This window comes from Cricetulus griseus, chromosome 4, assembly GCF_003668045.3.
Source record: "Cricetulus griseus strain 17A/GY chromosome 4, alternate assembly CriGri-PICRH-1.0, whole genome shotgun sequence".
NCBI classification, from domain to species: domain Eukaryota; kingdom Metazoa; phylum Chordata; class Mammalia; order Rodentia; family Cricetidae; genus Cricetulus; species Cricetulus griseus.
This window is the reverse complement of record NC_048597.1, coordinates 79,719,259-79,733,456: the sequence shown is the minus strand read 5'-3', so window position 1 is coordinate 79,733,456 and position 14,198 is coordinate 79,719,259. Positions and strand designations below refer to the sequence as shown.

At 42.5% G+C, this 14,198-nt stretch overlaps 1 protein-coding gene across 6 annotated transcripts; it reads left to right on the top strand.

The window, feature by feature from the left end:
• The first annotated feature begins 76 nt into the window (after positions 1-76).
• Positions 77-13,428, top strand: Rbak (RB associated KRAB zinc finger). 6 transcript variants are annotated; one of them, XM_027413556.2, is made up of 6 exons: positions 102-292; positions 1,427-1,485; positions 2,978-3,148; positions 9,237-9,363; positions 9,697-9,792; positions 10,751-13,428. In XM_027413556.2, the coding sequence occupies exons 4-6, from the start codon at positions 9,330-9,332 to the stop codon at positions 12,643-12,645; spliced, it is 2,025 nt and encodes a 674-aa protein (XP_027269357.1). In that variant the 5' UTR covers positions 102-292; positions 1,427-1,485; positions 2,978-3,148; positions 9,237-9,329; the 3' UTR covers positions 12,646-13,428. The 6 variants fall into 6 exon arrangements, with proteins under 6 accessions (XP_027269356.1, XP_027269357.1, XP_027269353.1 ...); XM_027413555.2 differs by lacking the exons at positions 102-292; positions 2,978-3,148 and adding an exon at positions 77-95; XM_027413552.2 differs by lacking the exon at positions 2,978-3,148.
• Positions 13,429-14,198: the final 770 nt, after the last annotated feature.

Genomic DNA, 14,198 nt, shown 5'->3' with positions numbered 1-14,198 from the left:
CTCAGACTTCCGGTAAGATGCTGCACATGCGCGTCTCCGCCTATGCGTGTGCTTGTGCGTGCGCACGGCCTCTGCGCAGCCCTGAATTCTTGCAGGTCCGGGCTTGCGGATACCTTCTCTCTCGCAGCTTTTGCGTCGGCTGAGTTAGATTCGCGGAGCCTGCGGGCGACCGAGTCCAGAGTTTCCCGGTCTGCAGCCGGAAAGCGCGGCCGTGCGGTCCGGGAAGGCCTAGCGGGAGCGCGGCGCAGAGGCTGAGGGCTGGGAGGACAGGGGCGGCGGGATCGCCTGCTCGGTGAGGCCCGTGGACGCTGATCGGGGCTGCGGAGGGGGAGACTGGGCCTGGCGGGTCGCTTGCCAAGGCCCTACCGATCTATGTCAACCTAGGCTCCCAGCTGTCTCCAGCGTGCGGAGCCCGGAAGGGTTGCGGTGGTCGGCTGACAGCAGGGTAGCGGCACGACTTTGGGATGCTTGTACAGTCCGAGGACGAGGTGCGCAGGCACTTCCAGATTCCCACGGTGTCAGTCAGCACTCATCAGCACCAGTGCTCTGTCTGCTGGTTCCTGCCTTTGTAGCACTTGACTACCCTTGTAGCATATAAAGGTGTAGTGCAGAAGTCTGCTTTTGCCTCTGCTCGTGGAGGAAGTCTCAGTGCGATGGTGTGTGACTTAACCAAAGCGAAGCAGGGGTTTGTGGATAAGAGTGGCATTGTTTTCCAGTTTCTCTGGTATTGCTTTTTGAAATGTGCAGCAGTAGCCAAGTTTAGTTGCACAGTTTGAAAACAAACCACGCCTTATTACTGTTAGTACGACGACTGTCCATCTGGACCATTTTTCTTTTTTACGTTTTTATTTTTTGAGACGTGGACTCCCTGTGTTGCCCAGGTTGTTCTGGTCCTCGGTGATCCTCCTGTCTCCAGAGAGCTGGGATTACGTGTATGTCATCTCGTGGGACATTAATCGCAAATGTATAGAGCTCAGATTCTTTAAAAACATGATGTATTTTCAACAATTTGAGTAGGAAATAGTAAAATACGTAGCCTTTTTGCACCTTTACATCTAATGCCCAGGGACTGGGGGGCGGGGGAGCATTGTTGAGTTCATCGTTGAAAGTATAGCCCAGCCAGCCCATGGTGGTGCACATCTTTAATCCCAGTTCTTGGGAGGCAGTGGCAGGCACATCTCTTAAGTTCGAAGCCAGCCTGGTCTACAGATCAAGTTCCAGAACAGCCAGGGCTATAGAGAGAAACTCTGCCTTGAAGAAAATGTAGCCCATCCAACTGCTACCTGTCGGAGTTATCGTTCTGTCACCCGTGTTACCTCTTCAAATTGTTTGTAGAGGTATGATTTCATTTGGTGGTTCCCAGACAAGAGATGAGACTCTGTGTAGACCAGTTAATGTCGATTTCAGTGACCTTTTCCTCCTATAGGTCCACCATCAGCAGTATCTGCACTTTCCCAAGAGCAGCAGAAAATGAGTAGATCAAAGGTGAGTTTTCCCATTTGTAAATATTCTTTTCTCCTTTGAAATATATTTTGGGAGACTGACAAAGGACTGTTCTTTAAAATGGTAGTGGAGAAATAAATAAAGGCAATTATCATATAAAATATAGCCTGAGGGGCAGATTGTCATGGTCTGTTGTATAGGCAGTGTGATAATCCTAGGCTAATGAAGTTACTTGACAGTATTAGAGAAAGAAAAATAGTATCCATTGCATCACCTGCGCTTCCTACTGGGAGATGCCATTTTTTGTTGCTTATGGAAAGTAAAGATTTCCAGCCAGGCAGTGATGGTGAATGCCTTTAGTCCTAGCACTCGGGAGGCAGAGGCAGGCGGATCTCTGTGAGTTCGAGACCAACCTGGTCTACAAGAGCTAGTTCCAGGACAGCCTCCAAGCCACAGAGAAACCCTGTCTCAAACACCCCCCCCCACACACACACACACAAAGAAGATTTCCTAGGACTTGGGAGTTTTTCTTTATTCAAGTTGGTATGATTGTGGATCACATTCCTGATAACAACTTTTCAGTCCTGTGTTCTCCTTGTCTGGTCTGTAAGCAGAGGCCCAGCTGCCCAAGAGCTTGTTGCTTAATATTTTTCCAGGGACCAGAATGTCATAAGCCAATGTGATATTTACTTTTTAAATCCAGACTATATGTTGTTATAGTTTGATCAATATCTTTTAATAATGGTTCTTGAGAATGCCTCATATGGTTTTAAATTTTTTCTGTCGCACCCCCCCACACACACACACACACCAAACTGGGTTGTTTATTTGTTGTTTCACAGTTTGGATTCTTGCCATTATCGTTTTACCTTTAAAGTAGTTTAGAAAATTCCTTGCATGCCTTGTAAAATTGATAGTTTGCTCAGAAAGATTAATCAGAGTATGCCCATTCGTTTTTGTTGTTGACATTTTGAGACAGGGCCTCGTGTAGCTCAGGTTGGCCTCCAGAATGCTAGTGTAGCCTGAGAATGACCTTGATTCTGATGAACTGCTTATCCTCCTGCCTCCACATCTAAGTGCTGGAATCGCAGGTGTACACCACCATACCTGGTTTGTCCATTCTTTGGGCAAGACCATTGTCTTTGTTACTTTTCTGTTTGCATGTTGCAAAGTTACCTTGACAAAAGCAACTTACATGTTTTGGTTGAGCTCACTGTTCTAGAGCTCACTGTTCCTCATGCAGGGGCAGGCAGCAGGAGTTTAATTTAAGGGGGCTGATAATTCTTGTGTGAAGTCAAAAGGGAAAGAGGAAAGCATGCTGCCGCGCAGCCCCTTTGTGTGTTTCAGTCATCCAGGACATCCACAGCATCTCTGCTGGGGACCGGTGACATCCACAGCAATAGCTCTTCCCACCTCAGCTAATGTAATCAAGACAATCCCAATAGGCCCATCTCCCAGGTGACTCTAGAGTCTATAAAATTGACAACACTGACATCAAAACTGTTGTACATGACATTTGTGTGTTTCCTTCTAGAAACGTCTGTTATGTTCCTGTCTCCGTTGATTGATTAGCAGCTATGCAGTGGTAGCTGTTGTCACAGTCTGCAAAGTTCTTAGGGAAGGCAGAATGGTAGCCCACTCGTGCCATTTCTTCTACATATATGAGCTAGAATACTTCTGTAAGAAGACAGACTAGAACTACTCGGTGGGCATCTGATCAGCATGTTTCATGTTTTTGTTATCCAGAGCCTACAGTTTTAAAAATGTTTTAAGTGTTTCAGCACATTGATGTGTGATTGACTTGATAGTTAAATCTTGAGTTTGGAGACCACATAATCTCTTTAAGTTGGTTTTTTGAGTTCTTTGCAAACACTTCTTGAATATTTGATAGTGTTTGTTTGTTTTTATTCAACATTTTATTTTGAAGTAATTTCAGAGAAAGAAACAAAAGAATTTTACAAAGAAATCTTGCATTCCTTTTGCTCTAAGGCACCAATTCTTTTTTTTTTAAGACAACTTTTTAAAAATTTATTTTTTATGTGCCTACATGTGTGTGTTTTTTTGGGGGGGCAGTATGTACCACATGCATGTAGGGGTCAGAGAACAACTTGCAGAAGTCAGTTTTCACCCTCCATATGGATTTTGGAGATGAACCCCAGATAGTCAGGCTGTGTAGCAAGTCCGTTTTACCCACTGAGCCATCTCACTAGGCCACCATGCCAGTGTTACTCAAGAGAGAGCCAGAATGGCTATACACTCTATAGCACCAGATGTAATAAAAACCACTTCACAATGACAAAGTGATTGCTTAATCTAGAGAATATTGCAAGTGCTTGAGGATTTTTGTTTGGTCTTTTTTTTAGGGGATCCAACTGGGAGAGTCTTATTCATAGAATCATAGAATCTTATCCTAGAGTTATGGAGTCATACATAGAATCAGAGTCTTATTCATGGAATTATGGAATCATGCATAGAATCAGAGCTTTATCCATGGAATCATAGAATCTTATCCATAGAATCATAGAATCATCCATAGAATCATCCATGGAATCATCCTTAGAATCAGAGTATTATACATAGAATCGTAGAGTTGTACCAGACTTTTTCTTTTGGACCACCAACCAGCTCCCAAATCTTTATTTTTTTTGGGGGGGGGTTGTTTTGAGGCAGGGTTTCTCTGTGGCTTTGGAGCCTGTCCTGGAACTAGCTCTGTAGCCCAGGCTGGTCTCAAACTCACAGAGATCCGCCTGCCTCTGCCTCCTGAGTGATGGGATTAAAGGCATGCGCCACCAATGCCCGGCCCCAGCTCCCAAATCTTGACACAGAGAATTAATATTCATTATGAGTTCTTGGCCTTAGCTTAGCTCTTACTTTAATCTGTTTCTCTTGGTTTATGTTTTGCCTCGGGGCTTTTTACCTTCCTTATTTATGTCCTACTCTGTCTGCTGGCTGGCACCTGCCTGCCTGGTCCCCGGTGTCTCGCTGTCTTTCTCAGTCATTCTCTCCTCCTCCTCCTCCTCCTCCTCCTCAAGCCTGGGTTTCTCCTGCTTACTCTCTCTGCTCACCAGCCTCTCCTATCCTGCTCCTGCCTAGCTATTGGCTGTTTAACTCTTTATTAGACCATTCAGGTTCCTTAGGCAGGCAAGGTGAAACAGCAACACATTTTTTCATAATTAAACAAATGCAGCAGAAACAAATGTAACACATCTTTACATAGCTAAATATTCCACAACATAGAGTCTCAGTCTTACAACTGTAGGCAGACCTAACAATCCTGAGCATTTACATGCCCAATAAAACACAGGAACCAGTGCCTAACAGAACTGTGGAGAGAGAGACTAAATGCAGCTCTCACTCGCCCTCACAGTCAGCACAGCACAGCAGAAAACTGCATGCAGATGGGAACTTGTGCATTAGAGGGTGCATCCTGTTCCTGTCACTGCTGAGCTTGGAAGTCCTCGTTTCTACATTTTGAATCATTTTTGGAAGGTTACAAAGAAAATCCCCTTTTATTTTTTCGTATTTGGCTTCACTTGTTTTTGCATTTAGAATCATGATCTAGTGGGTATTTATTTTGTGCTGGCCAAAGGCTTGGGGGTGGTTTTATCCTTGTTCAGTTTTCTTCTGCTCTTACAGCCTTGGGTCACTACAGTGAAATACCAGAGCCAGCAGACTTACAGAGAAAACTGTCGTTTTGCTCACAGTTTTGGAGATCCATGAGCCCAGCACTGACTGGTCAGTTCTAAGCTGTTTTACATCGTGGATCATGTTAGAAGGGTATCTGTGGCCAGATAGGGAAAAGGAGAGAGAGACTAGTTTCTACAGTTGTTATTTTGGTCACACCCCACCCCCAACAGTCTAAGGAACTGTATATGTTCTACCTATTGAAGAGTGAGTGTCACCCCCCTGGGACCAAGACTTTAATCATAATGGCCTGTTGTAGATCACTTAGAACACCCCCAAGCTACGGCACTGTTTATTACAAGTTAGTTACACAAAAGATATAGTTCGGTGGCAGTGCGTTTGCCTGGCACGTGCAAAGCCCTGGCTTTAATCCGAATTCTGCAAATCAATATCTATGGGTTGAGATGACATCCTCCTTATATAAAAATGAAACCCCACTTCCCACTTTCAAACTCTGTGCTGGCTCATTTTTGTTAACTTGATACAAACCAGCATTACCTGGGACTCCCCTCCACCAAATTGGCATGTGGGGTCGGTCATTTTCTAGATTAATTGATGTGGGAAGGTCCAGAAAACTGTAGACATGGATGCCTTTGGGCTGTATAATAAAGCATGTTGAGCAAGCCATGGAGAACAAGCCAGTAAGCAGCATACCCCCATGGCCTCTGCATCAGATTCCTGCCTTGAGTTGCCGCCTTGGTTTCTTTTGATGATGGCCTGTAACCACTAAGCCGAATAAACCCTTTCCTCTTCAGGTTGCTTTTGATCAGTGTTGTGTCACAGCTGCAGAGATGAAAACTAAGACATTTCTATTTTACTTCTCTTTGTGTTCAGTACCAAACTATTTAGATTTTTGATTCTGGGTATTGAACTTGGGGCCTCTGATATGCTAAGCACACACTCCATTGACTTACACCCCAGCACTGCCAAATGATTTAAATCATAAGAGTCTACATTTATTAATCTAGTAGTGTTATTACCCCAAGCAAATGCCCACCAGTACTGGGAGTTGAACCCAGAGCACACTGTACTAGGTCAGTACTCTTACCATTAAGCTATATCTGCACATGCATGCAAGCAGATACATACTTGTTGAAACAGAATCCTGCCAAATATCTCAGGTAGCCTTAGAACTCATGGTTTTCCTGCCTCAAGTTCCCAGGTGCCAGGATTACAGGTTTGTGTCGCCATGCCCAGCTTATTTTCTTATTTTGTGGAATAGAATTTTATTATGTAGCCCAGCCTTGCCTTGAAAGAGACCCTCCTGTCTCCATCTTCTAAGTGCTGGGATTACAGATGTGCACACCACTCCTGGCAGTGTGTGTTAATTTTTTATCCTGTTACTTTACAGTTATTTTGTAGAGTTGGTTTTCATTATCAGTTCTCTGAATTTTCATATCATCTGCAAACAGGAATAGGTTTTCCTGTCCCACATTACTCCTCTAAAGATAAATATGACCATTTGGGGAAGCAAAGGGTTTTCTTTTTAGCTGTGCTACAATAATGTGCTGCACTTGTGCTTCACTTGAGGGTTTAGAACCAATCCAACTGTTTAGTCTCTTAAATTCTAAATAGTTTCCAACACCCATTCCTTATCAATGCAATCGTATCTTATGGAAGCAGTATCTTAATTTATTAGAAAACAAGATAAGATGGCTGGAGAGATGGCTCAGCCGTTGAAGGCTAGGCTCACAACCAAAAATATAAGAGAAAACAAGATAGGAATCAGGTCAGCACAGTGGCCCAGCAGATAAAAATGCTTGCCACAAATGCCTAAGGACATGAGTTTGATCTTCAGAACCCATATTAAGGTGGAAGAAAAGAACATACTTCAGGCCAGGCAGTGATGGCGCATGCCTTTAGTCCCAGCACTCAGGAGGCAGAGGCAGGTGGATCTCTGTGAGTTCGAGTCCAGCCTGGTCTACAAGAGCTAGTTCCAGGTCAGGCTCCAAAGCTACACAAAGAAACCCTGTCTTGAAAAAACAAACAAACAAAACAAAAACAAAAGAACATACTTCACAATGTTCTCCACTGGCTTTCACACATGTGCCCTGGCTTAAGTGTACACACATACTTTTTAAATATAAATTAATAGGTAAAATTTAATTTCTCTGAGCTGGAGAGATGTCTCAGTGGTTAAGAGCATTTGCTATTCTTCAGCGGACCCGGGTTCAAGCACCTGCATGGCAGTTTATAACTTTCTGTGACTCCAGTTCCAGGAGATTTGTCTGGTTTCTGTGGGCTCTAGGCATGCATATGGTGTGCAGACATACATGCCAGCAAAACACCCATACATATACAGAAACTAAATTCTTTTTTATGTATAAATTTAGTTTTGTTAGTGTTGAATTGTTCATCTTGATGCCATTTGTTTATACTATTTTCCTTAGCTGATGATACTTTGATTTGGTTTGGGTTTTTTCCCAGACAGGGTTTCTTTATGTAGCTTCAGCATTCCTGGAACTAGTTCTGTAGACCAGGCTAGCCTTGAATTCACAGAGATTCCTCCAGCCTCTGCCTCCCAAATGCTGAGATTAAAGACGTGCACCACCACTGCCCAGCTAGCTGATGATTCTTTGTATTCTATTTGAATTTGTGGGGAATTTTTTCTTTGCGGTACTAGAAATTGATTCTAGATTGCCATTCTAGGCAAGGAAAGAGAAATTATTAACAGCTAATTCAATGGATTCCAGTGCTACCAGCTTGCCTCACCTCTTCTTTACAGGGGTGATGGCTGCAGAGTCTGGAAGTAAATAGGGTACATGACAGCTTAGTTACCTTTCCTGCTGCTGTGACAAGGCTGGAGAGATGGCTCAGCAGTTGACACTGGCTGCTCTTCCAGAGGTTCCAGGGTTGATCCCAGCACCCGATGGTGGCTCATAACCACCTGTAACCCCAGTTCCAGGCAATCCAATATCCTCTTCTGGCCACAGGCACTGTGCATATGTGCACATACATACATGGAAAACATTCATACACATAAAATTATGGCATCTTTAAAAATTACTCTGATGAGAGCCAGGCGTTGGTGGCACACGCCTTTAATCCCAGCACTCGGGAGGCAGAGACAGGTGAATCTCTGTGAGTTCGAGGCCAGCCCAGTCTCCAGAGTGAGTTCCAGGATAGGCTCCAAAGCTACACAGAAAAACCCTGTCTCGAAACCCCCCCAAAAATAATTACTCTGATGAATATAGATTAAGAAAGACAGGGCTTATTTTGGCTCACAGTCCATCCCAGCAGGGAGGTCAGCAGCAGATGCATGAGGCAGCTGGTCACATTGTACCTACCTTCGAAAAACAGGAAGCCATGAATGCTTGTTCTTAGACCACTTTCTTCTACTCGTACAGTTCAAGATCTAAGACAAGGGAATGAAGCTACACGTGGTGGGCAGGCCTTCCAGCCTCATTTAACCTAACCAAGATAACCCTCCATAAGAATGGCTAGACGCCTGTCTTCCTAGTGATTTGGGATCTCAAGTTGATCACTGAGATTAACTCAGTGGGCATTGGGTCATTTTTTACAGGTGGTGGATTCACAGAGGGGATTAATTTGTCCAAATTCGCACTGAAATGGTTTTCTAGAAGTTTTCGTTTAGAGAAACGAAAAGCCTGTCCACTGTGGATAGAGTTGAATTGATGCCCTTTTTTGTCTGATATAGTCTTAGATTGGGTCTGTATTCCTGATAATCCCATACAGATAGATTATCATTTATCTTGCATAGAAATTTTCTCTTTGAACAGAGCATGTGTGATTATATAGTGTTGGAGGTCTGAAATCTGTGTCTTCTCCTGTCTCTGGCAGCAATGCCAAAACCACCAACTTCTACTCAGAATCAGCAGTCACCTGACTGTCCTGTCTGTCCTGTCCCTGAAGCCTTTCTCAGATGGTTCTAGATTATGTCAAGTTGATAGAGAACTTGTTACATTAGAATTTTGTTTTTACTTTTGTTTCCCAAGACAACATATTTGCAATATGGTTTGTTTTCCTTCCAGGCTCTGTAACATTGAGGTATAGAATGTTCATGGTTAACTGTACCAGTTGCTTGGGAAAAGCTTGTTCTCCCTGTGCCTTTTATATATCTCCTAATTCTGATCACAATGCCGTTTCAGGGCCCACTGTCATTCAAGGATGTGGCTGTGGCCTTCACCCAGGAGGAGTGGCGGCAGCTGGGCTCTGAGGAGAAGACGACATACAGGGATGTGATGCTGGAGAACTACAGCAACCTCATCTCCGTGGGTGAGGACCAGTTGCCTTCTCGATACTATGAGTTCAGTGATTTGTCTCTATTGTAAAGGAACAAGTGCTCCTTAGTCCTTCGCGGTAGACATGAGGTCTGTCTTTACTGCTCCATTGGAAGAGCTTACTTTTTTTTCCCCTAGTGGTACTGGATATTGAACTCAAAGCTCCTATATGTTAGGCAAAAAGGAGCCTCTGCCTCTCAGTTACAGCCCTATTCACAAAAGGTAAAAAATGGGAAAAGTGTTATGTAACTTGTGGCTCGGCTCCTGTACCACAGTGATTCTACAGCCAAACAATTAATCCCAACCCTTCTCATTTTCTTGTTAACAGGGTATGACGTTACCAAGCCAAATGTGATTATTAAGTTGGAGCAAGGAGAAGAACCGTGGATGATGGAAGGGGACTGCCATGCTCAAAGTCATTTGGGTAAGTGAATGGAGGGTGAAATTTTAAAAGGTGGTCACTCCAATTAATATTGTAGGGGAAGCCTTTGAAATTTGATGCTTTATATCAGGTGAGATCCAGAAATATGGGGATTTATTTACATCCAGAATTAAGAGAAAATATGATGGGGTCATAACTGGTGTGGGGAAATTTAAGTTATGACATTGAAAGGAAATTAAAGGCTGAATGTAATGAGCATTTACTTTGTATCACAAACTGTCTAAGCCATGGTTGTGGGATTCTCTTTAAATGGGAAGAAAATGGAACTTTCAGAATGTTTTTACTTATGTGCCAGCTATAAAGGCAAAGACTTTACTGGGCATAGTGGCTCAGGTCTGTAGTCTCAGAACTCCGGGGAAGGCAGGAAAGTTGCTGAAAGCTTAAGGCTGGCCTGAGCTAAGTAAAAAGACACTATTTCAAACAAAAACAAAAGCAAAGATTTCAGAAATGTCTAAGGGGCAATCTTCTGTGTGGTGATGCATTGCCATTGGTGTTAATGTAGAAGTGTCTGGGGTGACGGTCTCCTGTGTGGCTGATGTATTGCCATTTGATATAAATGAGAATCTGTTTCTCCCAAACACAAGCCATGTTGAAACATTTCTTTTTCATATATGCCCAATAATTATTATTTTCCCTGCTTCCCTTTGCTATGAGTCCTCCCATTCTAAGTCTAACACCTTTTCAGTAACTGCGCTTTCTGCTGTCATTTCTTAGGTGATTTGTAAAATAACTAAGGTGCTTGTTTTCAGTGTAAATTTACTCTCTTCCCACTTATTCCTCTACACACACACATACACACATATATATTACATATTATAAATCAAAGGAAAAGGACACCTATATACTCAATAGATTATCTAAATGACATTTAGGTACCATCCCCTTCTGTAGCTTGTATATTCGTATTGACAACATTTGTTCAATCTTAACTCCTTTTCAGAAATCAGCAAAGTTGGTGATACCATAGAGAAAATCCAAGAAAATGAAGACAAACATACGAGGCAGGCTGATGATCTCAACAACCAAAGAGCAGAGAAAGGGGATACATCTGATAAAATTTATGACCTAGAACCACACCTCATTTCTTCAAGCACAAGAGCTCACAGTTGTGTCTCCTGTGGGAAGACTTTGGAATCTATTTCAGCATTAATTAGTAGTGATGGAAGGTATGCAGTAGAGAAGCCCAACAAGTGTATTGATTGTGGAAAAACATACAGAGAGAAACTGGATGACTTTAATCAAAATGGGGATACTTCTCAACATGATGAAAGTATTCTGCAGAAAATTACCATTTTGGAGAAACCCTTTGATTATGAGTGCATGGAAGCCTTAGACAGTGAATCTGTTTTCATGGCTCATGAGAGAACTTATCTGGGGGAGAAGCCCTATGAATGGGATGACTCTGGACCAGACTTCATCCAGATGTCAGATTTCAATGCATATCAGAGATCACAGCTAGAAATGAAGCCCTTCGAATGTACACAGTGTGGGAAATCCTTCTGTAAAAAGTCTAAATTCATCATACATCAGAGAGCTCACACAGGAGAGAAACCATATGCATGTAATGTGTGTGGAAAGTCTTTTAGTCAAAAGGGAACCCTCACTGTCCATCGGAGATCACATTTAGAGGAGAAACCCTATAAGTGTAATGAATGTGGGAAAACCTTCTGTCAGAAGTTACATCTCACACAACATCTGAGAACTCATTCAGGAGAAAAGCCCTATGAATGTAGTGAGTGTGGAAAAACTTTCTGCCAAAAGACACACCTCACTCTACACCAGAGAAATCATTCCGGGGAGAGGCCCTACCCATGTAATGAATGTGGGAAATCCTTCTCCCGAAAGTCTGCCCTCAACGACCATCAGAGAACACACACAGGAGAGAAGCTTTATAAGTGTAATGAGTGTGGGAAATCCTATTACCGGAAGTCCACTCTCATTACACACCAGAGAACACACACGGGGGAGAAGCCCTATCAGTGTAGTGAGTGTGGGAAATTCTTCTCTCGGGTATCATACCTCACCATACACTATAGGAGCCATTTAGAAGAGAAACCATATGAGTGTACAGAATGTGGGAAAACCTTCAATCTAAACTCAGCTTTCATTAGGCATCGGAAGGTACATACAGAAGAGAGAGTCCATGAGTGTAGTGAATGTGGTAAGTTCTCTCAGCTGCAATGTCTTCCTGATCACACAAATGACACAGGAGAGAAACACTATGAGTGTAACGAGTGTGGGAAAACCTTCCTTGAAAATTCAGCCTTCAGTGGGCACCAGTCCATTCCAGAAGGGGAAAAAACTTATGACTGTAATATATGTGGAAAGTCATTCTCAGATTTGTCATACTACACTGTACATTACAGAGGTCATTCAGAAGACAAACCCTTTGGGTGCAATGAATGTGGGAAAACCTTCTCTCATAATTCATCCCTCTTTAGACATCAAAGAGTACACACAGGTGAGAAGCCGTATGAATGTTATGAATGTGGAAAGTTTTTCTCTCAGAAGTCGTATCTCACTATTCATCACCGGATTCATTCAGGAGAGAAGCCCTATGAATGTAGCAAGTGTGGGAAAGTCTTCTCTCGGATGTCAAACCTCACTGTACACTATAGAAGCCATTCAGGAGAGAAACCTTATGAATGTAATGAATGTGGGAAAGTCTTTTCTCAGAAATCATACCTCACTGTACATTACCGGACTCATTCAGGAGAGAAACCTTATGAATGTAATGAATGCGGGAAAAAGTTCCATCACAGATCGGCCTTCAATAGCCATCAGAGAATTCATAAAAGAGGGAATGTAAATGTACTCAATGTGGAAAGTCTCTGACATCTCAATTAAACATTGGAAGTCTATTAGGGAGTCGGGGTGGATCCCCTCCCCAATTTTTATATTTGTGGTGCTGGGAATTGAATACAGGGCCTTTTGCATGCTATAGATGCTCTACACGGAGCTCCACCCCAATGATTCACAAGTAGAGCGTCCATGCTCTGAATGAGAAGTCCAGAAATGCATTTTAAACTGAATTTTCAGAGAAGAATCCGTAAAAATCCAGCAAGAAGAAACCATGACCATGTAACTCACGGGACACTACGTAATTTTTACAGGAGCAAAACTTTCAAAGTATTTAATATTTATTTTTGATTTAAATTGTATTTACCTATCAGGGAGCCTTGCTAAGAAATGTCAATAAGGTGACTATGTAACACACTTTGGAAGCTTATGCTAAAAGCCATATTCCTGATGTAAAAACAGGTGTTTATAGAAAATACGCAAGAAGTTACCTGTTCTGAATAAATTTATGAAAGGAAGTTATAAAGTTGGGAGTTGATCATAAGGGTTACTAAATATGTGGCTTCTCTGGTGTTTTAGAAATGCAATTTAATAGTAATTCTATGCAATTTTTGGCAACCGTGCTTTGAATAATTTGTGAAAACATGGTATTGAGTATTGGAATGACAAAGTGTCACAATGGGTATATTGGTGAAATGTGTTTTATAATAGGAAAGTGCATAATTTTTTTGTGAATGCTTACCAGTAGGGTGGTTTTGTAAAAATTTTTCAACTGGAATTGAACATAATTTTTTAAAAAATACTATTTTGATAAACTTTGCTGTCTTAGTCAGTGTAATATTTCTGCGAAGAGACACCATAGCCACTCAAATCTTTTAATTTTTTTATTAATTAAATTTATTCATTTTCCCTCCCTCTCCTTCTGCTCCCTCCCCAATTTCTCTTCACCCCTCCCCAATCCAGGACCATGGCAGTTCTTATAAAGGAAGACATTTAATTAGAGCTGCTTACAGTTAAGAGGTTTAGTCCATTTTTGTCATGGTGGGAAGCATGGTGGCAGTCAGGCAGACATTGTGCTGGAGAAATAGCTGAGAGTTCAACATCTGTATCTGCAGGCAGCAGAAAGAGAGAGAGACACTGGCTCGAGCATTTGAAACTCCAAAGCCTACCCCCCCACACACACACACAGAGTGATACACTTCTTCCGGCAAGGAAGGGCACACGTACCTCAACAAGGTCACACCTAGTGCTACTCCCTAATGACCAAGATTCAAATAAATGAACCTATGGGGGCCAGTCCTATTCAAACCACCACATATGCAAACATAATGTAGGGTTGCTTACATCCATTTCACTAAAAGACTGTTGTGTGGTATAAATATGGCGTCATTTTTGTTTATTGTCCCCTATTCCCAGTGCTTTAGAACAAAGAATACTTTAGCAGTCATTTAGTTTGGGTTAGACTAAAGTTGAATTTGTGTTTAGCTATTAAGAAGTGGTGTGGGGATGGGGGCTGGAGTGATTGCTCATTCCTGAAGAGTACTTAGTTCTCTTGAAGGGGGGCTGATTTGGGAATCCACAACCACCTG